Source organism: Lagopus leucura, unplaced genomic scaffold (genome assembly GCF_019238085.1).
Source record: "Lagopus leucura isolate 7727_CA_CO unplaced genomic scaffold, USGS_WTPT01 Super-Scaffold_739, whole genome shotgun sequence".
Classification (NCBI taxonomy): domain Eukaryota; kingdom Metazoa; phylum Chordata; class Aves; order Galliformes; family Phasianidae; genus Lagopus; species Lagopus leucura.
Window position 1 is genome coordinate 9,846,649 of NW_024962255.1, and position 25,321 is coordinate 9,871,969.

At 35.2% G+C, this 25,321-nt stretch overlaps 1 protein-coding gene across 6 annotated transcripts in view; it reads right to left on the bottom strand.

The window, feature by feature from the left end:
- The window catches only part of CTNNA3 (catenin alpha 3), a 418,023-nt gene that overhangs the window by 353,362 nt on the left and 39,340 nt on the right, over nt 1-25,321 (bottom strand). For all 6 annotated transcript variants that reach the window (XM_042862647.1, XM_042862648.1, XM_042862646.1 and 3 more), the window contains exon 5: nt 24,331-24,450. In XM_042862647.1, coding sequence (XP_042718581.1) covers nt 24,331-24,450 — 120 coding nt within the window. The remainder of the gene's footprint in view (nt 1-24,330; nt 24,451-25,321) is intronic.

Below are 25,321 nucleotides of genomic sequence, written 5' to 3' on the forward strand. Positions count from 1 at the left end.
CTCATTAGATATAAAATGTTTTGGGATTTTTTTTGTTTGTTTGTTTGTTTTCAATCTCATTACCAACAGCAAATAAATAGAAAGTACCTTAGGCACCCTAAAATTGGAACAGTGTTCCTACTCAGGCATTTTCATGGATTAACTGTAGAAGGAAGAATAGGTTAAAAAGGTCAAATTCTTCCCATTTCAATATGTACTTGAGATAACCCATTTGCTTCATTATTTGTATTGAGACATGCTAACCCATTTCGATACCATAATGATTTATGTATGAATAAATGTGGTGCATATTGCAATCTTGAATTTTCACTGCAAAAAGCATTGAACTGTTTCAGATATTTACATGAGACCCAAACTACCTTATATTTCACCCATCTCTGACATGACTTTGTGATTTCACTAGCTTTTGGTCAACCATACAAAACTGTAAAATACAGCTCTGCTAACATTTAGATTTAAGGATTTAGTCAGAACTATAATAGAGGGCAAAATAAAACAGTACCCTATAAAGTCTATCAGACAGACTATAAATAACTGCAAGTTAAAAGAACTACGAGAAGCAGAGATTTTTTTCTTTCCCATCAATCAGAGGTAGAAAAAAAAAAATCAAGAAAAAGAATTTGATTTCAGAGATATTCGGGGCTCAAATTAATTTTGAATACACCTTGATGAACTATCTCCAAAGTATTTCACATTCATGCACATCCTGATTAGGATTAGGGAAACTGCACCAAAGACTAATTTATCAGCAGTCAGGTCTTATGTTACTTCCATATGAACTACAAAGATTTTCTTTATAGAAAGTGACCGGACATATATATGTAAGTCAACAGTGACAGTGCATTACCTGCTTCTCCAAATGAGATGCTCACTAGCAGCATCCTAAATAGCAAAGCCTGCTTCTTCTGCAGGTTCAGCTTCTGTACTTCTCCCTGCAGACACGCATCCCCAGTTCAGTCCCTAATTCTGGCTGACACAGATTACCACAAATTCATGTTGGATTGATAACTATTGTTTGTTGTTGTTATTGAAACAAAACACGTGCAGCTGCTCCCACTGGAAGAATCATTATGATTAGCAGTTTAAATTAATGAATAATCCATTTACTAAAGACTCTGCTTCATTTTTGAGAACAGACTCTCTTCATCATAAAGCCTCCTACTGTTAAGGTCTGACTTGAAGCATTGCAGAGTTGCAGTTTAAGCTGCAGCAGGTTAAGACCATGTTCTATAAAAATGGAGCAGCAAAAAATCTGACAGAATGGTGAACTGCACAATGCTGAACACAGTGAGATTCATCTGACCAAAATCTGTTATTGCAGTAAGAATGAAATTTTCTCATGCTGGACAAACTATACTGCTTAAACATGACTGCTTCAATCAAGAAGCTTAAGAAATAAGAACTATACTGAGTTTTTAAAAGGAATACAAAACTCCACTGCACACAAGTGTTATATGAACATTTTTTTAAAATAAGAATGGGGAGATTTGTTTTTGTGTGAACCACCATTTATTCATACATAGAACACTGCAAAGACTGACCATGGAAGAGAAACACTACTTATCAATATACTAGTTCAGGAAGTGCTCACTAGATGCACGTGGAAATTACAGACCTGTAAATCTGACTGAGATGATCTACTGGAGTTCTGAAGACTTAACTGCTGAGACAGATAAGAGAGATACACTGGATTACAGGGCTTAAAAATATTGATTTTACATCTACAAACAGTAAAATAAACATATTTAAAAAGGAAGAAGGTTAGTTACTGAAGATTTTGTTCATTATCTGGCAAGAGAGGCAGAAAATGCCTCTACATTACACTCAGCTGTGATCATCTTGAAGACTATTACAAAAAGACATGGTTCCAGCACTGCTGAAAGCAGCATCACGAAGACAGTATTATGGTTAAACATGTTTAAAAACAAGTTCAGAAAGGTATAGTGCAGCAGCTGTTTAAAATATATGCCCCTGGTAGAGAGACTTTGCAACAGAGGAGGCATTGCCATCACTAGAATTATGTCTTCCGGAATTACCTTGAACCACACTCTAAGCCATTATCCAGATCTTCCATCTAGGACAGCAGTGTTTCTTGAAATGTCCAGGTCCTCAATAAAGCCAGCTAGGACACTGTCCATTACTGCTGCTGAACAGTACACATTCTATTATTAGGATCTTATGTAAGGGGAAATTTGTGGAGCAGATGAAACAGGTTGTAAGTGTAGATATCACAGTATCATTGTGCAGTATCTCATGTAATCTTGTATCAGTACTCTCCCAAAAGGCTTCTTATCTCTTTAGGGTGAAGAATTGGAGATTATTTCATCCAATTTTCTACTTTTGTATTAAGGATATCCAATACAGAAGTAACAAATATACAGCCTCACTGTTCTGTTTTTAGTACATCACTTTGGAGGGTAGAAACAAACTATGATTTAGCTCCTTCCTAAGATTCTTTTACAGTTCAGAGCAAAGAAGCTAGAATCCTGTGATCCATTACAAACGTGCTAAAAACAGCAGCAGGTGTGTGTCTGTTTATCAACTTTTTCTAACAATTATTGTCAGATAGACAATTAATTTCAAGAGACTTCCCCATCTTAATAACTACAAATAATTTTGGAAAGGTGCTTTCTTCTATTGCTAATCTTTAGTAAAAGAATAAGACTATTAAAATCTGATCAAAATGAAATATCAAAATATCACAACCCAAAATGATTTGATATCTACTTTAAATCAAATGCTAATTCATTAGATCTACAGCCTCAAGCAACAGTATGAGTCACACTATAAATGTTTCAATCTTCAAGTTAATAACATTTTTGATTAGTCTGCACGTTGGCTAGCATTTACTTTTTATTAATTCTAAATTCCTTTGCCTTTCATACAATTACTGCAATTTACATTTGTTATTCTAAAAAGAGATTAATACAAAAAGACCATGAGATGACCCAGGTAGTCCATAAGTGTACATAATGTTACATGTCCTGTTCAGTGCATGACAATGAAAAATTTTGAATACAAAACAGACAACTGATTTTTCTTAATACCATAGCACTTTTTTGAATGCTAGACTAAAGGCAACAGTGTTATGCATTACAAATGAACGACTGAGTAAGGTATTTTCCTTATTGGTTGACTTTGGTCTTGTTCAGTAAACAATTGAACTGCACCGAACTGGCCTCACAGATTTATTTTAATGAGTATTTCCTTGTCAGCAAGTTTCAAAATACAATGATCAACATAGTCAAACAAAAAATAGATTTTCTCAACGATGAAATGTTGATAGTATTAAAATAATTTTCTACGTGAGCTAGTTTCACAGAAAAACATGCTGTTGACAATTGAATAATTTCCCAGTGTTGTTTCCAAAGTAAACAGAACGTGTATTTTTCACAGCAGTTTTGCAATATACAAATGTATTCCTCTCCTATGTAACTATCCTATGCATGTGAATCCAGTTACATTTTAACAGTTTTATTGAATTAGAGCCATGAAAATTGATGCTTTAAGTGCCCATACAGAGGATTCTCATTCAACTCAATGAGATTTTTTCCACTAAAAATGACAAGGCCATATGTTTTTTTGGCTCGGATTAGATTATCACATCAATATTGACTCTCTATTCTCCTAGGGTCAATTAACATAGTCATGCAATAGCCAGTACCTCAAAGATTTATTTGCAAAAAGTAGAGCTTATTCTTTAAAAGCCATAAAGTCTGATCTTTCACAGATGTTTCTGAAGTAAAGAATTCAGCTTCAGTCAATGAAGTTGAAACTTTTTTCATGCAAATCTATAGCAATCTTTTACTGTTTTGTCTCATTTTCTTTACCTCAGCTCCAAAGTTAGGCATATATATTAAAATAATTTTGTCTTGTAAAAGACCAGTCCCAAGGTCAGCCATTCCTTTATGCTAAGGTGCCTAAACAGGACTCCAATAAAATTGTTCATGTGAATATTATTTTAACAAACCAACCATTAATGTTCTGCATACCTGCCCAGATCTAGAGAAAAATATATTACTGAACACATTTCTAGATAGTTGTTATTATTTCTATCATAAATAACTGCATAATATTTGTATCTTTACAAATATTCCGTTTTATAAAAACTGTTTAGTTCCGTACCGGATCTCCTCAACTCACTTTAACTCAGAGGTAATTAACGGCTTGCCTATTAAACATGTTAATATGGTTCTTTCTACTTGTATTACTGAAATTTTCATAATGAAGATGAATGTTGACTTGTGCTAACCTCATGCTGCTCTGTACACCTGCAGATTGCTTGAACACTGCCCTCCTGTTGTCTGGTACATCTGTTCATATTTGCCTCCAAAACATATTTCCTCACACTTTGATTCCCCCCACAACTCTTTAATAAAATCTTTATTTTCAAACACCATGGAATTGTAAGCCTTGTCTTTTTTTCATTGGCAAATTTCATATTACCTCAAGAACTACTCCACTTCAACACCCTGAAACAGTTTTTTTGTTAATTATTCCCAAAAACACAGAAGTCACTAAAATATGAATACAAATTATTTCTATATACAATATAAATCATATACTCTTTCATAGACCAGTCTCTCCAGAAAATTTAATACAGTTTGCTGTTCCTTAATGCATATTGAAACATCTACATGACAGTAACACTTTGAATGACAGACTGGGGCTATTAGAAGTTCATAGCAAGGAAATTTTCTAAAGCAAAACGTATGATGACAAAATGCTCCTGGCTTTGTCTGGCAGGATTCTTTACATCATTCTGAAAACATAGCCTACAGATCATGGTATGAAGTATCAGGATCTATATATGTACCAGCTACCATTCAAAACAAATCAAACCATAATGCTTCATCCACTTTGTATCACCCACCTGATCATTAAATCTTTCACTTAATGATATGAGAAGCAAATGTAAAACTGGCATTTTCATAACTATAAGGACTGCCAAACATAAGCAATTGATTCCATAAGCTATCTAACTGAAAGAATCAAGCTTGGTACTTTTGGGATGTTCTTATGCTCTACAGAGGCAAGCCAATGGTAGATTGGAATCCTTAGATCACAGACCCACTCTGACTTACGCTTGTGCAAGTCCCAATTTCAAATAAAGATAAAATAGGGTAGGGAGATACACTTTCCCTCTCAACTCTCTCAGTGAGATTTATGCTACTTCAAGAAATAGCATCTTTGAACTAGAGAATCTCTCTTTCTTCTTCAAAAGGCAAAAAAAAAAAAAAAAAAAAAAAAAGGCATTCATATAAACAACAGGATTCTTGACAGGCCAACTATGTTCCCAACTAGAGGAAGTCCATGGAGCTAGAGAAAAAAGGTTGACATGCCTTTGGTTGAAAGCATTGCCTACTGTCCTAATAAAAATCACTAGCTCTCCTACAACCCCAAAAATCTTCAGACCATTACAACTGTTCACCTACAACACAATAACTAACTTTAAGACTTCATAGTAGGGACAACTTCACACTGCAAAGCTTTGTAGATGCAGATGAAGTCATCTAGGTTTAACTCACCCAAAGAACAAAAGTCTATACAGAAAAGGCCTTCTGGGCACACAGAATGAGTAGCTTGGAAGAGTCCTTCATAAAAGAGAAATAAGCAGAATGAATTGACATGTTTCAGGTGGTAATGTAAGAAAGTACAGATGTCAAATAATGTCATTCTGATTTACATGCTAGAACATTAAGAAATAGACTTTGTGTTCTTCTGTTAAAACGTTAACAGATTAGAAAACAACAAATGGAACTTAATACATTGCTCTACATATTACAGATAATGATCACACTATTCAGGAAAAGCTGATTTAACTGGAAAACCAGGAAGATGAAGTGAAAAATTCCAATTAAGGAAAAAAAAAAATATGAAAGAAGAAAAATCAGAAAACATGCCCAAGATAAAATATCCTGTCTAGTAAGACATTACCAACTCTGAAATTACTAGTTTTGACTGGAGAACTTACAATTATAACCAGAGGCGTGGTTAACAGGCTAAAGTAAAATTATTTAAGTACGCTTTTAAGAGCATATGATTTGTTTCATTTTTAAAATTAATTTATAATATAACTGCAGATGATTCTCTGTACTCAGGAATAATTCTAAGGAGAAGCTAGAAGACTTGGAAGCAGTAGTCATAAATAATTCATTGTGACATTTTTGTGACATATAAAATAATATTGCGCCAAATTGATTGCCACAGTCTTCATACAGGCACATAAAGTATTTAAGTTTTGAAAATCCTGCAAACTACAACTCACAAACTATTCTTAGCATAGGTATGAACATAAAATTTACCTGCATGATAAGATGTATGAATTAAAATTTTATAAAATTAAACAGGTTACATTTCATTACAATTAGTTACATTTCATTACAATTAATTCATTTCACATTTTTCAAAGGATTAAGTATTACAGTAAAGCACAATTGCTAAAAGTATGGGTTTTATTATTTAAGTAGCAGACGTACTTCAGCTTTTAACTCTGATTCCCTTGTCTGTGTCAATATATCTTGTTTGTACCTGAAGACTTTACAGAACAATTCTCACCAGTGCCAGCACTGACTACTGCACTCACATTAACAGTACCAAAGGAAGCCCTAATTCAAACAAGATTCCTTGACACAGACCACTCTTCTCATTTTCTCCTGTAAGGACGAATCCCTCCAACTTAACTACAAGAAGAGCAAATGCACTGCAAACATCTGGAACCTTGTTTATATTATCACCAAATCAACTGAAGCAACAAGTTATGGTTTGGATTTTCTCCTTTTTTTCTGGAGGGGGGGAGGGGTTGCTTTAAACAGTCCACATGCTTTATGTTTCTTTACCTGACTAAATATAACATAGATCAGTACAATCAACAAAGCTGCTTTTCCAGAGCATACAGTCATGTTTGTACATGCACATCCTAAAACTGTCTTCTAACTCTGCTTGTGTCAGAGGAGGCAAGAAGAAAATTAATGGCAGAACATTTCACATTTCACTTTCACAGCATGTATGCACAAGGCACCAAAGTTGTTGTTTGTTGTTGTTTTTCAAAAGAAGAAGAAACTGAATAACCTATAGTGTTTAAACATTTAGGCTAGTACCCTTCTTTGATATCTAGGTAACACGTCCCATTCTTAACTGACCCACCCGAATAGGTCAAATACAGCTGCTTCAGAAAGAATATACAGATTCGTATAAGCAATACAAGATTTGGTTTGGCAACAAGCACAGAGAGCTCTTTGTCTCAAGCCCCATGAATAATGGTAGTTGCAAACCATGAGTAGAAAAGAATAAGCACTTAACCCAATTATAAACACATTTCTCTTTATCTGGCTGTCAGGGGCATTATTGCTCAACTAAATATACAGCTAGAAAGCTGTGTATTTTTAATTAGATAGGCTGATCTCTGTAGTAGCAAGTTGTGTAGTTAGAAACTAAACATTGTTTCTTCATTCCTGTCTCGTTCCCCCAACACTCAGATGTCCTGCACACTCCTCAGCTGTGTCTTTGAGATTCATTACTACTGTAATGCAATAACTAGCTTGGCACAGAAAGCTGAGGAATGTTTCCCTTCATATAGTAAACCATTCATGAAATCATCTCTCCAGAGATGATAGCTTTCACTGCTGCAGAATCAAAATTGACCTTTTCAAGACCAACAACCCTGCAGAATATCAGAATATGTCAGGCATAAGGCACACAGACTGACCATCCATAACTCCATTTTACTAGGCTGCGTTTGGACACACACACATAGCAACAGTGGTACTGCATAAGAATTAGTATAGGTAAGCATAACAGTTCTTCTCTCAGATGCCAAACAGCTTCATTTGTAATAACAATGATCTAAGAGTGATTATAAAATCTCTCTCAGAAAGAAAACCTAACCTGATGTTACAACCAAGTTCCTCTTATGGGCATTGCATCTTCCAGCTTGCAAACAGTATGTAGTTAGCCCTTACTAAAAAGTTATAAAAGGCAAACATAGAAAAAGCAACAAACCCTTCAAAATCTTGACAAGGAATCACTACAACACTCTACTAGAGAAACCAGTGCTGGCTCACTGCATGTGTAGGAAATATGCTATTTTAATAACAGACACCGGTAACAATCCTTTACAGATGAAAGCTAATATATGAGGATTTTTTTTTTTAAGCTGCCATTTTTTATGACTACTTTTTTTCCTGAGGAGTGGCCCTCATTCTTCTCATTCCTTAATCACTTCATTTGACAATTTCATGCCCACAAGGTACAAGAACATCCAATAAAATTGACATTACCTCTAAGGAGCGGGTGTCCCATAGAAGAATTAAGTACTGCTCCATCAGATCTTTTCTGGTTGCAGCACTGCCCAAACCAGACATATAAATGCAATCCATGGAGAAACATCCAAGAAAATCAAGTACGACATGTGCATACTAAGAAAACAGAATCCACTGCAAAGACAGCATTTATTGCAAATATATACAATTCTCATGATTAGCTAGAGCACAAAATCAGAGAGACTTTTAAAGAAAGCTATCTTACTAAACCTGATCATCACTCCTGAACTTCATTTGGAGTTATCTGTTTCTCTGTCAGTGCAATTGAGAGGTTTGTATCAATGACTGAGATTATTAAATCTAGCAGAAAAGCAATACAAAGTTAATTTATTGTACTTTAGAAATTGCAAGTAACTAAGTTGCTTATAACACCATACACATAGTTGCCATAGTGATATTTTCTCAAATATGTAATCACTCTGTTTATCAGCTCATCTGCTAGTAACAGCACAGATATATTCAGATTTTCCATTTTCCATATTCTTTCATGTAGGATACTATCAGAACTTAATTAGATGACCTTCACAAAGAATTTTGGATGGAGGCAAATGACATTATTTTCATGGGTAGTTCTAGAACCATTAAACATTTCCAAAGCTTGGGCTGCATTACTCTTTCCCAACAATATTTCTATTTAAAAATACACACAGTAATTAAGGACAAAAGTAGTATAAAGGGTACCCCTACACCAACAAAAATGCTTATGCTTCTTTAGTTCTGAGGTGTCAGTCTGTATACGTGCTAGCTTTCTCCTACCACAGGAATTATTAGTTCTTGTCTGAACAAACCCAACCACAATTTAGAAATCACTTTCCTCATGGTGCCACTTCAGAAGAATGGACAGTAATGCATCAGATTAGGATTCTTCTCTCTCCCATAAGACTGCAGAGTGCCCCAAAAGGCTCTACATCTGTACACATGCTCCTACCACATAACTAAAAACCAGTTCCCCTAGAATCATGCTAAAGATATTTAACTGGACAGAGCCATGAAGCAAATCTCTCACAGTCTTAGTAAACAATTTTTTGGAAAAAAAAACAAAACACCAAAACTCTAAAAATAAAGTTTTGAAGCATCTATTAATCAATGACATATTACAAAACACTTAACAGCAATCCTTGATGCGATAAATCTGTGTTCAGACATTTCTCAGGTCTAGTAAGGAGTGTCATGTTCAGATTCTCTCTGGCAATCCATAAGCAAAACAGCCCAGCACTGAGTTTTACCAGCCTTGCTGATGGAACTGAAGAAACTTAAAACAGACCTGAGAAGGCAAAAACTTAAACTAGGCCTAATTAAGATAAATAAACAAGGTCCATCTGTACCATTGCAGACTTGCTTACCACCAATCCATAGACTGCTATGATTTGTGGGTGGTTGCTATCCTCACTTCTCTACAGGTACTGATTTCTACAGGGAGGGGTACCAGCACTCAGTGGACTCATGACAACTGATCCTTAAAGTTACCTTAAATAACACTTCCAAAAAATCTCAGTTTTAATAACATTCTTTGTGAAACTCGCTAAGATGAGTTAAGACTTATCTCCACTTCCATTTGGTAAAGAAATATTTTAAGAGATGTCTTACTGAGACTACCAAAAGCAAAGATAAAAGGACCTAGTAAAAGCAGAAGAAAAAAAAAAAAAAAAAGAGAATGTGTTGAAATAATTTTGAATTTTCTTAAAATACTTCTTTTGACAGCTCCAATAGCACTCATAAGTTTTTACATTGTTTCTTTTCATAATCATTTCATTTTCGAAATAGGCTTCCTTCCTCCCTCTCCTGCCAACTGTTTCAGTTTTGCAACTATGTCAGAAGCATCTGTCATTTCTCTTCTAAACTACTACAGACACTTGAAAGGGAGTACTTTGTGGTCTATCACTGCTCATAGTAATGATGGAAAAAGATTAGGCAAAGATTCATACAAGTGTGAAGGCAGAGATACACTTCTTTAAATTAATCTTCATTTGTTTTAACCTTTTCAAGATTCTTAAGAGCTTCTCAGCTTGCTCTCTGCAATTCTAATGAATCATCTTCCATGGCAACATGAAAACCTTCACAATTAATTCCCAATAAGCTAAGGCCAAGATCAAGAACTCTTCACTATGCTTTCAACTATCTTTCTCGTTAACTCCTTTCCCTGACCTCCCAGGTTTGATTCTATATATACCATAGTAATGAAACTCTCTGCAATGAAAGGCAGAACGCTTCTCTAACAGAATCTCGAGTTCAGAAGAAATAGGCTCAAGCACATCAGGACACTTTGCTATTATTATACTTGTGCTTAAAAACTGCAGCTTATCTGAAAAGTGGAGGGAAAAAGAAAATACTGTAGTTCATATCACCTCTGTATCCATATTTGCCTCTCTAATCTACTAGTTTAGCAATAAAATATAATCAGCAGTTCCAAAACTCTGATCTGTAATCAAATTTTAGTTCCATGAACTTTATCACCTTCATTTAGGTCAGATCCTGGATATAAATAGTATTGCTCTAAGAATACTGGAATTAGTATTAGTGAGAATGTAATTTTCACCAGAAATACTACCCAAATGCACATGGTGAGCTGCTCATTTCTGGCACATCTATTATTTGTCTACAAACTGATGATCAGTAAGGAAGTTAAAAGGAATGCTGCACATTCTATTCAGAACTTGAAACAATAGTTTACAAGGTTCTGCAGATGAAATACTGCAGGATTCCAAAAGATGCTCATGCAAAAACAAACTGAACGTTAGCTTACTCATCTGAATAGATGAAGAAATGTAATATTTCTGTCAGTGTCTGTCTCTATTGGAAGAACAGTGCAACACCTGTATCTATCAGTAAAGATAATAAATGACCAAAACAATGAGCTTTTACTCAATATATATATTGAAGTATTGTATATCATCAGCTCCAATGACTTATGTCTCATACTTTGTCTTTATACCTTTCTGCAACAGTCACTGGGGTTTTTCAATATATGAACAGTTCAAAGAACTTAATATTTCCAAGTATGACTAAGTACCAGTCTGGAGTGCAATTAGGTTTCCCCATACAAGAAATTCAGTAATAGACTCAATCACTTACAGAAAAGACTGAGGAATATGAGTGATAGCTGTCAACACAGCTGTGTGAAGTATTTATAGCCATAATGACTGTTGAAGTTCATTTAAGTCATTCCATACAGCTGCTGTATTACTAAAATCAATGTAAAGAGGATATACTGAGGACTGAGTCTGACAGTGAAATGCCTAATGCGTAAATAGAATTGTTCAGCATACAGAGAGATCTGGAAGATAGCGATAAGTCTGTGTCTTCTAACTTTTTAAAGGCTTTCAGGCTCTGACTAGGGAACATACATTAAGCCTGGATCATGAATATACCTCATATCTGATTTCTCCATGCTTTTAGCTTCAATTCAACCAGCATTTGCAGTAGCTGCTTTATTCTGAAACCTTTTCTGACTTGACAGTTCTTGAATTGGATTTTTCCAAGCTAGATTTAGTATTGATTGTACTATAGTATCGATCTTAAGTACTTTCCTGGCAATATTTGTGAATTGCAACATTTTATGTATTCTAAGCTCACTGCACATTCCTAGATCATCTCAAGATCAAGCAGGCCATCAGCAGCATGCTAATCAGACCTTTTGAATCCATAACAGCAATTCTTCTATGTCCCTTCTTCTCTTCTGGGCCATATTCCAAGTGCAAATTAAATAGATCTCTTTGGTACACTAACTCCACGCTTTAGAAATACCATTTGCAGGAACTGCTCAGAAACATTGGGTCCCAAAAATGAAAAGGAGAATCATCACTATGATTTCTTAGCCTCCAGTTCTCCTTTCTTTGGAAGGGATTTAACAGTACGCTATGACCATGTTTTTTAATTCTTCTATACTTTAGTTAATCCAGTACTGAATTACTTGGCTGCAGACAATGTAATTTACTAAACTTAGAAAATGTAATGCTTTGCTTTTACGGGCTAGCTAAAAAAAAAAAAAAAAAAAAAAGACATTAAAACGTCTCCCATAGTACTTCCCTCTTACAAACCAAACGGAATGCTCATCCTTTTTCCATGAATAACCTACCCAATTACAGCTAAAAGTTAATCCCATTGTGGAAAACATGACTGAAGTAACAATCAGATTAACCCATATTATCTTTTGTTCTTAAATATTAAAGGCGGGTGGATCCTTGAATTAAAAACTCCTTTATCAAGGAAACAAAATTGAATTCCTAAAGACAGAAAAAAACAGTCACAGAACAATTTATTTTCATTAGTTATAAAGGCACTTTTATGAGCTCAAGGTCTGTCACGATATCTTCTGAAGCCATTCTTTCACAGATTGCTCATCAATAAGAAGTCCTGGACATATTAAGAAGTGCTGGGAATATCAGAGTACTTGCTACGAAGGGAACACGTTAACATGAATAACATGCTGGTTAGTCTCTAAGGTATTTTTATTAAAACAACAGTAGGAAGAAAACTCATTTGGTGACATCAGCTTTCCTTAGCCAAAGGAGAGCAGTTAGTCTGTTTTTCAACCAAGACATCCTGTTTACCATTGTACTGCTGGAAAATTAGGTATTTTCCGTCTTCTGATTTGATAAGTAAAAGACAAAGGAAAATTTTCAACTATAACTTGACAGTGTAAGTTTTACCTACAAAGAAAATTTTAATCCATAATGGCCACCTATAAACCCAGAATTTCCCAAGATGTCATGAAGGCAGACTTCAGAGTAGACCAATGAGCAATAAGGTCTATGCTGATAAGGAACCAACTTTGGCCCTCCCAAACCATGAAAGTTTTATATTCCATGTTTACATTTTAACAAAAGATTAAAGATAGGTGACAAAGAAAGGAAAATATTAGAGTCTTGTGGGTCCCACCAAGTAAGAAGAAGGCCTAATTACTTTCTCCTAAGTCTTTGGAATAAAGCAAAAGAATCAGTAAGAACAGGTCTATGTATCACAGACAATCAGACATCTTGGCTAAGCTAGAACAAGGATCCAGAGCAGAAATGGGAATGATGAATTCAGGGTAGGAACATCAAGATTAGGTTGGGGCAGTGAATGACCCATGTTTTGCCCTCTTTCTTTGTGCCCCAAACCACTGTAATTTGTCATTCCATACACATTCAACTCACAAGTGTGATACTTAAGGCCCTATATAAAACATGCATATCCAGCAGTACCATATCTTCTGTGCAAGATGCAGGAAAAAATATAGCAAAACAGTGTACGTATAAGCAAAATTGCTTATTTGTTTAAATCTAATGCAATAAATATCTTTCTGTGAGCAAAATAAATGAGTAAATACTTTCAGAATGAACAAACAGAAATGAGGTGTGGATGACAAATGACAGAAGGCCTTGCAGGACGAAGGAGACACTGACTTAAATTTGTGTGGTGGCTGCCTAGGAAATATAACTGCTGAATGACGAGGGTAAGTTTTAGAGGAAAAAATGAACATGAGTATCATTATGTAAATGCAAAGGACAGAATACAATTTTTTGTAGAATATTTGCTGAAGAAAAGGGGCTGCAGAAGGGGGCATACATGTACTGGGGAGGTGACAGTAAAAAAAAAAAAAATTAAGGACTAAACACCTAACCTTGTTATTTCACAAACCACTGAGTCAGAACACTACCCTGAATTCTAGACAAGACTACAAAGTCATCTGTATGCAAAATCCCTGATTCCATTCTTAGGGCTTTGATTCTGCCCTGCACAGTTCTGCCACATCTTACTAATATTTTCCACAAGCTAGAAGCCCAAGGGTGAATGGGCACTTGAAACTCAAGGGCCAGAAAATCCATGAACAGGATACATTAATTCTTCCCTATATATCAAATATATCACATTCAACAAATGACATACTCCCTATAAGCATAGAATCAAAATATTTCAAGCAAGGAGGGAACCATAAGGATCATAGAGTCTGTAATACAATGGAAAGCACAAAAGTGATAGCAGAGTAGCAAGGTCCAGGTAGGTAAGAATTTGCTCAAATGCAAAAGTTGCTTACATTTAGAAGATCTCAAGCACACAGGAACCTTCAGTAAGATACCCTTGCTTTCACTACCAACCCTTAAAAGAGGAATTAGAGTCTGGGATTGGGTAGATGCTGGCTCTACCCCTTCCAGTCACTCAGGTACATTGCATGGACCTGAGCTCCCCTGCCTTCCCACCAGGTACTCAACCACTGTTTTAAGCCCTGATTTAGCATTGCAACTACAGAGTCCAACTTCTTTTGTAGAATATTCAGAAATACTACTTCCCAGAAATTTAAGACATCTTTTTTTTTTTTTTTTTTTTTTTTTTTTTCTCCAAATAGAATAATCATGCACCACTTTACTAGGTTATGATTTCAACTAATAAAAACATAATGAGTTGTAGATCTGTAAGACAGAGGCAAAGAACTCAGCACATACTTTGGAAACAACACCCCTCAAGCCAAATTTTTATTTTCAGAGATACTGTAACAATCAGATCAACACAATGGAAAGATGATACTAGAGGTATAACGATAGAGGGACTAACGCAATGGAAAGATGTTTAAAGGGAAGGAACAAGGACTGCTCACACATCTCTGAAGATCTAGGCTCACAGAGGAAAACTCCACAAAGGAGGAATATCCAGAAAGAGATCCTTCCAGAGTGGCAGTCAGCTCTTAAATGAGGTCTGAGAAAGGTGCAGTCAGCTCCACCCTTTCCGGTCACACACTTGAATTGCCTTCACCTGTGCTCCCAGGGCTGATTGGGTCCTTTCGACAAGTGCTCAATCAGTGGTTCAAGCCGTGATTCAACTGTTACTATAAAGATATATGTCAGCACTTAGACCTAGTCCAAATATCAATGATAACTGTGCAAGTAAAGCAATAAAGTGTTGCTCTACAATTTTTCTTTTTAAAAAATTGTCAACATTTCATACAGTGTAATACTTCACAAAACATACTATTGCATAAGGCTTATGTAATACAAAAATCAAGACAAGAGCAGAATATTAAAATCCAGCAGTCCCATGTCCCAGTGACACTGCAAACAAGCTGCTGCATACAAGAGTTCTGCAGGAAAGGACTGGTTAGGAGAGGAATATCTCAATAGGACATCTTACCAAGAACTTATCTTTCTGCATGCAGCTGGTAGAACCGTTCAAAGTATAGGACTTATAATATACTCTTTGAACTACCGAACTACCCAATGGAAAAGGGAATACAGCAGTGCAGAAAATGCTCAACAAGTTCTTGAAATGCTTTGATGTAGTGAAAAAGAAGTGGTGAGAAGAAAATTCTTACATTTTGTTTCAACCAATGTGGGAAAACTGAAAGTTCTGAAAGCCATTTTGGCATGACCATGGCACTTATTACTCTTGGAAAAACAGAGTAAAATAAAGATCAATGTGTTCCAGTAAGCAGGTTTTGTTGCATTCAGTTGAGCTGAATGAATTTCATCCTACGATACTGAGTGATTGATGCTATCAATGCTCCCAGTTACCAGTGTTTCCTTGTGAGAGAGCATTCTCTATGAGAATGGAAGGTGAACAAATTTGACTAGTCTTTTTTCAAGGAGAGAAAGCAAGGATTTAGGCCAATCAGTTATTTTTAGTTAAAAAAACAGATAATGCAATTGTCTATTTAATTATCTAGAAATAAAGACATGAATTAGTAATAGCCACCATAATTTGCCCAGAGAAAAGCTTATCAAATTCATCTTATTTCCTTATTCCTCAGTTCTTGGTATGTACACAATGATTTTTTGAGCAGCCCTTGTATGGCTAGATTGTTGACACTCATGTAACTTTCTCATAGCTAGGAAAATCATTAGATGAAGATTTCTTAAAAGGAGTTACCACCAATTCACTGCTGCTATGCAAATATCTATCAAATGATTTTCTGCAAGGGTCTGTTGTGAATACCTAACTTGCACAAGAAATCAGAAAACAAGGATAAGGGCCCCTTAGTGCACTCAAGGACGGAATTTGACATCACAAGAACAGTAAGTGTGATGCTCTCCACTCATAAGAATGAGTACAAGTACTACACGTGGCAGAAGCAGTCAGCTACAGAATGTACAAGGGGTGCTCCAAAAGTAATGCCTCCTATTTTATTGTGCTAGCCCATGACATCAGAGGTAGATATTGGTGGTATGGCAGCACAGGTTGGTCCTTCCCACTTATATCCTGCTACGTATTGTTGGCATGCAATGGATGGTAGAAGAGCAGCAACCTGATAAAATGGTGTCTGATGTAGAAGTGTGTATGAAGCAAAGGTATCTCACTTAATTCCTCCATGAGGAAAAATAGCACGCACTGACATTCATCAACACTTGCTGAATGTTTCTGGAGACCAAATAGTGGATGTGAACTCAGTGAGGCAGTGGGTGGCAACAGTGACAGTGGGCAACCTCAACTGGTGTAGATCATTATGAGCACAGCATGCAGGCTCATGTTCCTTGCTGTCAAAAATGCATAGCTAATGGTAGTGACACTGTAAAAAAATCACAGTTTTGCAGATGAGAATTTGCTCTATCAAGTAGCATTATTATATTCTTTGTTGTAGCTTCCATGGAAATAAATATGATGCAATACTTTCAAAGCAACCCACATATATGCAGCACATGCCAGTAACAGATCACTTTAAAGCTGTGAATTGTTCTGCCAGATTCTAAAGACTTTTAAGTTGTCTTTTATAACAAATTTAGTTCATTGCTTCAGCACTTTCTTGCTATTGATCTCCTGCTCTCTGGCAGTTTTCAATTAAGTTTGCTAGCGTATTTCTCTTCAGCCCTGTTAGCTGTTGAGAGTCAAGAAATCAGATCTATTTCCACCACTGCTACACAGAGTAAGAGACAGGAAAAAGAAGAATGTTTCAAAGCTCAAAATACTATAGGGCAAGGGTTTCTGTGAGATAACTAACAAATTCAAACATAAAATTATCTAACAGATATCTAGACCATGAGATCAACACTTTGTTCTCTTTTGCCAACAGACATCTACATCTCTGTTTCTAGAATGTCACACAAACAAACCCAAAGTCTCAATTCAGGTGAAAAATCATTAGTCCTGTCTCTTAGCAGTACAGATAAGTAAGGTAAGGTATGGGTGTGTTGGTTATGGTCAGCACATGTTATCCCTGAGCAAGCCCCATACTAAAGTCATCCTGCTATTCTTCATGCCTGTCTCTAAATTCTGCAACTAAATTTAACATTGTTACCAGAGTTCTCCCACTGTAGTGGCCTAGTTAAATTAATTCTTTGCGCCAATTTTGTAATACCATGCTCCTTGTTAATTTCTTTATACACCAAACACTTAAGAACATTGAGATGTAACGAAAATTTGAAAGGAAATTTTAGGGGGAGGGTAAGTAGTATGCCTCAAGAAAAGTCTGCTTTTTAATGATTAAACACAGTTTAATCATTAAATAAAGTTCCCAAAAGCATTAAAGCAGTTTATTTTCCTTTTAAAAAGGAAGAAGATGTCAAGACTGTTTGAAAAAGTGAAATATAAGTAAATTAATTGCTAGAAAGGTAGATGAGGCACTGATGGACATGGTCAGTGAGCATGGCAAGAATGGGTTGAGGTTGGACTTGGTGATCCTAGAAGTCTTTTCCAAACTTAACGATTCTATGATTCTATTGCTCTATGAGAAGAAGAAAAAATAAAAGAGCTCTGCATGAAAAAAAAAATAATAATAATAAAATAAAAAAATTCTAAATCCCAGGCAAGCCCAGGAAAACCTGGACAAGTTGAAGGCCTGCTGCCTGTTGACATTCAAAATCCAGAGCATTATGACAACATTTTTTAAGTCAGATTATCTAAAGTAATGGATGCTCTTGGCATGCAATATGTCAGGATTTTTGCCTGAAAGATCCTATATAAACATATGGTTAAAGAGGATATTGTTCTCGAAGGCGGAAAGCTCCTGACTGCAGGGACCTTATCTACTGGCAGAACTCCAGGTTCAAAATTGTCTGGCATAAATATGGTAAGACTAGGTCTATGGAGTAGAGCTGACCACTTTTATTTGCTGGCAGTGATTCCTGATGAGTTCGTGATACATTTCCAACATTCAGTCTGAAAAAATACTACAAGAAGAAAGGGGGGAGGCAGGAAAGGAGACCAGAATCATTAATGCATAGAACACCATTGTTTTATGAAAACCAGAACAGTAGGAACAATGGAGAAGGCAAATATAAGCAGAAAAAAATATTTCAGTGATACAAAGTTATTGCAACAAACATAATATCTCTGTCAAAACATGTTCATCTTTCTTGTAGAAGAGTTTTGTGTATAGTTGCTCTGTTGAATTAGTCACATTTCAACTGCATTTAATGCTTTTTGAAATTTCTTCTTTTGTTATAAGCACTTTCTCTTATCCTTTCTTTTTGCTAATAAATTAAGGTTTAAAAGAAATAGAAAAAATAGGTGTTGTTTCACATACAGAACAGATTGCGATAGCTAGACAAAATTCCATTTTCAAATAACTGACCTTATTAACTACCTTAATTTTTAAGATTGCTCAAGGATAGATTAGCTCTATCCTAATATGAACAATAAAGTATATGTATATGTATATGTATATGTATATGTATATACATGGGCAAGGGCTACTCCAAAAGAATGCCTCCTATTTTATAATATTGTCCCATGACATCAGAGACAGTTGTCAGTGGTATGGCAGTAGAGATTGAATATTCCCACCAATATCCTGTTACATTTTGTTGCCAAGCAACAGATGGCAGCAGTGGGGTAGTTTGACAAAATGGCATCTGACATGGAAGTGAATACGAAGCAAAGGTGTGGAACTGAATTCCTTCATGCAGAAAAAATGGCACACACTGACATTTGTTAATGCTTGCCAAATGTTTATGGTATAGAGTAGATGTGAGTACAGTGAGGACGTGGATGGTGCATTTCACCAGTGGTGACAGTAACAGTAGCCTCAGCTGGTGCAGATTATTGCAAACATGGCACACAAATTCTTGATCATTACTAGTAAAAATGCAAAGCTAATAGTGGTGACTTTGTTGAAAAACATATAATTTTGTAGCTGAGAAATAGCTCCATCAAATAGCATTATTGTATACGCTCTTTGTATCTGTTGTACTTTCCATGGAAATAAATAGGGGGCATTACTTTCAGAGCAACCTACACATTACATTTGGTTTTTATTTATTTTTTTAATATAAACAATAAGTAACATACATATTTTGTCGATGGAAATTTTACAAATAGTTATAACATGAAATTCTGATATAACAACTACATAGTGTAAAATCTTCACATAGAAACTATCAGGAAAAAGCATAATAGAGCCATAAAAGATGAACACAATCCCCAAAACGCATTCTTTAAACTATTTCTCTGTTACCTCTCTCCACTTTAAGATATATTAGTGGTTTTTGAGATGTGTTGCAACCACAGGATACTTACTTAATTCAATTGACTGATGACATTTGAACATAAGTATGTTTGACCTTCCTTAGCTGATGCTGAAACAAGTTACACAGTATTTAACTCAAAACTAGAAGGTCTATTGTTCAGCCAACAGAATGTATTTTACTACTTATGTAGAATGCAAAGTTTTAACAAAATGGGGAAGAACACTAAAAAGATACTCAACACTGTATAAACCTATTGATTTATAAAAGTGGAGATAAAGAATCAAGAAAACAGGAGTGTAAAGAAAACATTCCCAGCTGGCCTACGCACAACAGTGAGTCTTAAGATCGCAGTTACTGGCCTTCCATGGTTTTGGGGCACAAAGGCGTCAAGCACAACCTTTGTTAACATAAGGATTAAAATTGCCTGCGTGTCCCCCACTGATCACCAGATTTTAAGGTCAGTGCTTCTCTGCTGGCATTTACAATTATCTTTAGACTTTCCAAATGCACACATAAATAGCTCTTATTGACAACCAAAGAAAATCCACACATACCCACAAGCACACTAAGATGCCTCAGAAGAAAACCCAAATGAAAGAAGGACAATCCTTTCCTCCTCTTTCTCTCATCCAACTTCATTCCCATATTACCACTGCTTCTTTCCCTCTCTAATATACTCTATCCTGACAAAATAAGGAAGAACATGTATTCAAACATCTCCAAAGAAGTAATTCCATTAATTTTCACACAAATGGTAAAAAAGGAATGTTCTGATCCTGTTAAAGATCTGATCACATTCCTTTGCTGGGAAAATTAGAAGGAAAAGTCATCATGAATGAGGATTGTGATCAAATTTTTGAGGCACTATTTTCCATCCTCTCAACTGTTTATTTTCTCTACATGTCTCTCAGATTAAATGATGATGCTATTCTATTCCCTATGTCCTTAAGCAGTCCATAACAAATCAAAGCACTTCATTTCTGAAAAAAAGGAATACTAAATAAACAAACAAGAAAAACAAGATTGTCTGACATTTCCTTATTACTCTTCTCCCAAAGACAGTGTACCACTTCAAAGAATTTTTCTTTTAGCTGGGAATGTTGAAACAATTGGATTTGTTACAGAGCCCTTTCGATTGTATTATTCTTTGGACTTTTCTAAAAGGTAGAAATCTTTGTGTCTTTCCTGAACAAAAAGCTACTCAGAAACGAAACTATTACAACTACAGATGCTTTGAAAAAGACAACATGCACACTATCTTAGTACACTCTGAATAGAAAAATACCTGTGCACATCTGCTTATGGCAAAATAATAAGACATTTTTAGTAGATTTTCCAGTATCTCAAAGTAAAATAGACAGCAATAGTAATATTTTGTGTGACTTCATAACATTAATTCTGACTACAATTCACATGAATTTTGTGCTGGTCACAAATAAAGCTAGTCCCTAAAAAAAGAGGTAAGCAATTTAGTTTTAAAACATTTAACTTCCTGAAATTGGTCCTGTGCAATTAGAATAGCTTTATTGGTACAAGTTTATAACATTATTAACTTACTGAAACTATTTCAGATGTAATCCAGTTTAACAAAAAAAAGTCAGCTCAGAGTGTAGAAATTAAATTTTCAACTCAATTAAAAATGGGAGGAAGATAAGTAAAAATAGTAATTCTCTAAACAATCTACACAGACTACCTGTGGGATAAAACAAAGTATGAATGGAAAACAAGTAGGACAGTATAAAAAAGACCTACTTCAAGATCACTTATCAGGATCACTTATGGTCCTGGATTGCTTCCCAAATATAGAAATTTACTAGAAGTAATCCTTCTTCAGAGGAAATACCATTAGTCAGAAAATGAATGAAGAGACCTTACAGTAAAATAATTTCAATGCAGAGGCTTAAACCAATACTCTTTTAGCTGAACAATACATTGTTAACTTTCCTTCCACAGCAGCAAGATCCCATATAAGAAAAATAAATGTGCACCATTTACTACTATAATCCTAATGGAAAAAAAAAAAAAGTTTTGAGATGAATCACAAAGTCCCCTCTTATCCTGCATCGCTTAACATTTGCAAGAGTCTGCCTATCTTCAGCTGTTGAACAGAAAAGTTTTATTTGCTTTTAATCTGGCCTGAGTTGAGCATGTTTCCATGTAAATTTTTAATAAGGCATTTCTTTTGGAAAAGTATGACAAGCTTATAGACCTGGAGGTGTGTCTCGTGCTAACCAGTAGTAAGAAGAAAAGATCTGATGTGCAGCAATTCAGAAGAGAACAGGCATGAATACGTGGGAGTTCATCAGAGACAGCAACAGTTCAACAACAGCACCTAGATCCATGTTTGTTTCTTGTATACTATTACCACTAATAAAAGTTTGGTCCATATTCAGAGATTTGTTTCAACATGAGTAATTTTAAATATCCTTTTAAAAATTTGTGATTCTCCATCTCACTGGAAAATTTCAATATTGAAAAATTACACTACTTTTGAATGATATAGTTGTCTGCTTCCATTCTTCTTTTTAGATAGAGAAATAAAGTGCAACATAACACATTCATTACTCAAACTACATAAAGCTTATTTCACCACAAATGAATTCGTGTTCATATTGTACACAGTTGTTGTTCATCTCCAAATATATGTCAGTGACTCAACATTTTGGGCTAAAAATATATCCATAGTTCAATAAAAGAGCACATTTGTTGTTATCCTTTAAAGGTACAAACTCTGCAAAGTGAGTATTAAATGTCATAAACTCAGAAGAATTTCAGTTCCAATCCAGATCTGTACTTCTTCCATAGTAATTGAACCAAATCTTACCCTTTTCACAAAGAAATCAATTTATTTCCAAAGCAGGAGTCAATTCAAAGTCTCCTACACAGCTAACATAAGCAGCTTTCCAAATCCTTTTCTGCAGGATTTCCGGCAAGTTCTATTGAGATGAAAATCTGAGTATCATAATTAGATAGGTTACTACCCAAAAAATCCACAGATCATGAAACTTCTGAATGGGTATGCCATGTAAATTAACTGAGGTACAGAGAACATCTCTAGTTTCTCACTTGCTTTCTAATTTCAGTCTCTGCCTACTTTGTTTTCTTCATAGCATTGTATAAGATTTTGTAAAGAATATGCCCTAGTAAAAAGCCTATCCTCTGTCCTGTGATTGAAAGCAGGAAATGATGTTATGGCTAATACATTTCCAGTACCTCCAAATGCAAAACCTTCTGTCAACACATTTAAGCACAGCAGAAAGACAGAGAAATAGTATGAGGAGATATACGAATGCCTGATTTAAAAAGGATGTTGAAATTCTCTAAGTGGCTCACAAATACAAAATATTAAGATAGAAAATGTAGTAAAGATCTGGAAACAGGAGAAAATACGCCCTTCTGAAGATGAAATGAAATATGCTATTGAAGCATGTTTAGAGTCCGCTAGATAATGATATATAGGTCTTGTGAAATAAAAAAGGATTTTGTTGGGAATGAAAATTCAGAGAGAAATCTACCCCTAATATTAGTGATATCCTGAGAAGCAATTACAGAATTTATACTTCCCTGGCTCAGAACTACTCTCCAAACCATTGCAGATGTGACACTTACTATGTTTGACATAATTACAAGAGCAAGTAGCATAAACCCACATTACAGGCTAAAACTAGCATTACTTGTTAGTTGAAACAGTCTTTTATTTATCAGCAGCCCCATGTCCAAGGGCAACAAGAAACACGCCATATTACTACCAGAAAAACTCTCTTAAGATATTGCTCCTTGACCTCATCAATTCAAGAACCAAAGATTCATGTGTTCAACCACCATCTGTCTCTGAGTCCTTTCTCATTTTCTATCAAATATAAACAACTGGAAAGGATCTGTCACCAAATAAGTGAAGTGTTTGACAACACTGACACCAAGTGACAGAATTCAGAAAAATATGAAACACATAGAAATTAGAGGGTGCTTCATCAGTCTAATCTGAGATAGGCCAAGTTATTTTTTCCTCCCAAGAACACAAACATGAAGACCTAACACGAGAGTTGACAATTTTCGCAGATGCCATGCCCAACTTACAGAAAGCTTGTGCAAGATTAAATGCACTTAACCATGTAAATACATTTAATCATGTACACAAACACACGTTAACAGTTTAATTTAACCTCTGTCTCATAAACGTGAGTAAAATACTGCATACACTTTAAACTTTTACACAATCTAGTCTTGTAAATTCGTTACTGAAGAGGAAAAAAAAATTGATGGTTTTCATGCACAGCAAGTATTTGATTCCATTAAATTTTGTGGATTTATTTTCATATCTCAAGTAAAAACTGTATTTTTATACCCTTTAATTAAACAGTTGGTAAGTTAATACAATGCTTAATAATATCTAACTTTTATGTGCTTGTTTACCTTTCTGTATGATAAACACATCTGTTCAGAAATAAAGTACCATTACTTCCAACACCATATGTATAATATAGAATTGCCACCCTTCCTATTGATTCACACAATCAAATTACATGAAGAAAAACTCTACTGATAGAACAATAGCTCTGTCAACTGCTCTTCTTCTCCCACTTACCATGCATATGCCCAGTGTTTCACATCTTACCACCCGGTTTCCACATGCTTACCTGCTGACGTTTGTATGCCAAATAATCTAGGTTTTCCAGATCCTTTTGAAACTTCTGGTAGGTATTTTGTAGATCAGATCTACTGGATACATTTCTTAATGTTTCGAAAGTTCTTTGAAACTGTGATGGTAAAGAAAGAAATATTGTCACTCACCACTTGTGGTTTTGCTTTTGTCTGTTTCCTGCATGAGCTTTCTAATCTACTAAATATTAAGGATGTAGTGCTGCATCTTCTTCAAGTATACCATATTCTAGACATGAACACATTCCTATAATTTTGAAATCAATTCTACAATTTTAAAAAGTACATATTACCTAATTTAAGTAAACTAAATCCACTGTTTCATTTCATAGACAAGGCTTACATAAAACATTAGTGATAAAGCAGACCTGATCTTTAAAGATCAGTTATTTTCCTATGTCAAGGTACTTAATAGAAAACATTCACATCGTTTTCTTTCTTTCTTTTTCTTCTCCAACTAACAAAAGCACATGCAACTTCACACAGGTAGTGAAATCATTATTCTAACAAGCATATCAGTAGGGTAGTCTTTATCAATTTAATTTATTTATCGTAATCTGCTAGGCTGAAGTCTGGCCTTGGGCAAAATGCTCAGATGCTGTAGGAAAGCTGCCACAAGATTAGTTATACTTTGTTTCAAATCTCACTTTAAATATAGTACTTCTTTCACCTACACATTATTAAAAGTGGTACTGGTGTTTTTCAAATAGATGAACAATGCTTATTCAGCTGTAGGAAACTGCAATACAAAGGCTAACATTTGCATTATTAACAATTTCCTTTAGATAGGAGAAAGGGAGATGTCATAGCACACAGACACGCGAAGGACCTGACAGATGGTGCCTCTCAACCTCCTCATCATCATAACAGATTCTGAACCTAATATCTGGCCTGACAGTTGGATGAACTTTTCAGACACAGCACACTGTCTAGTGCTTGTGAGCAGAGATGGTGACAGCAAGAGCGACC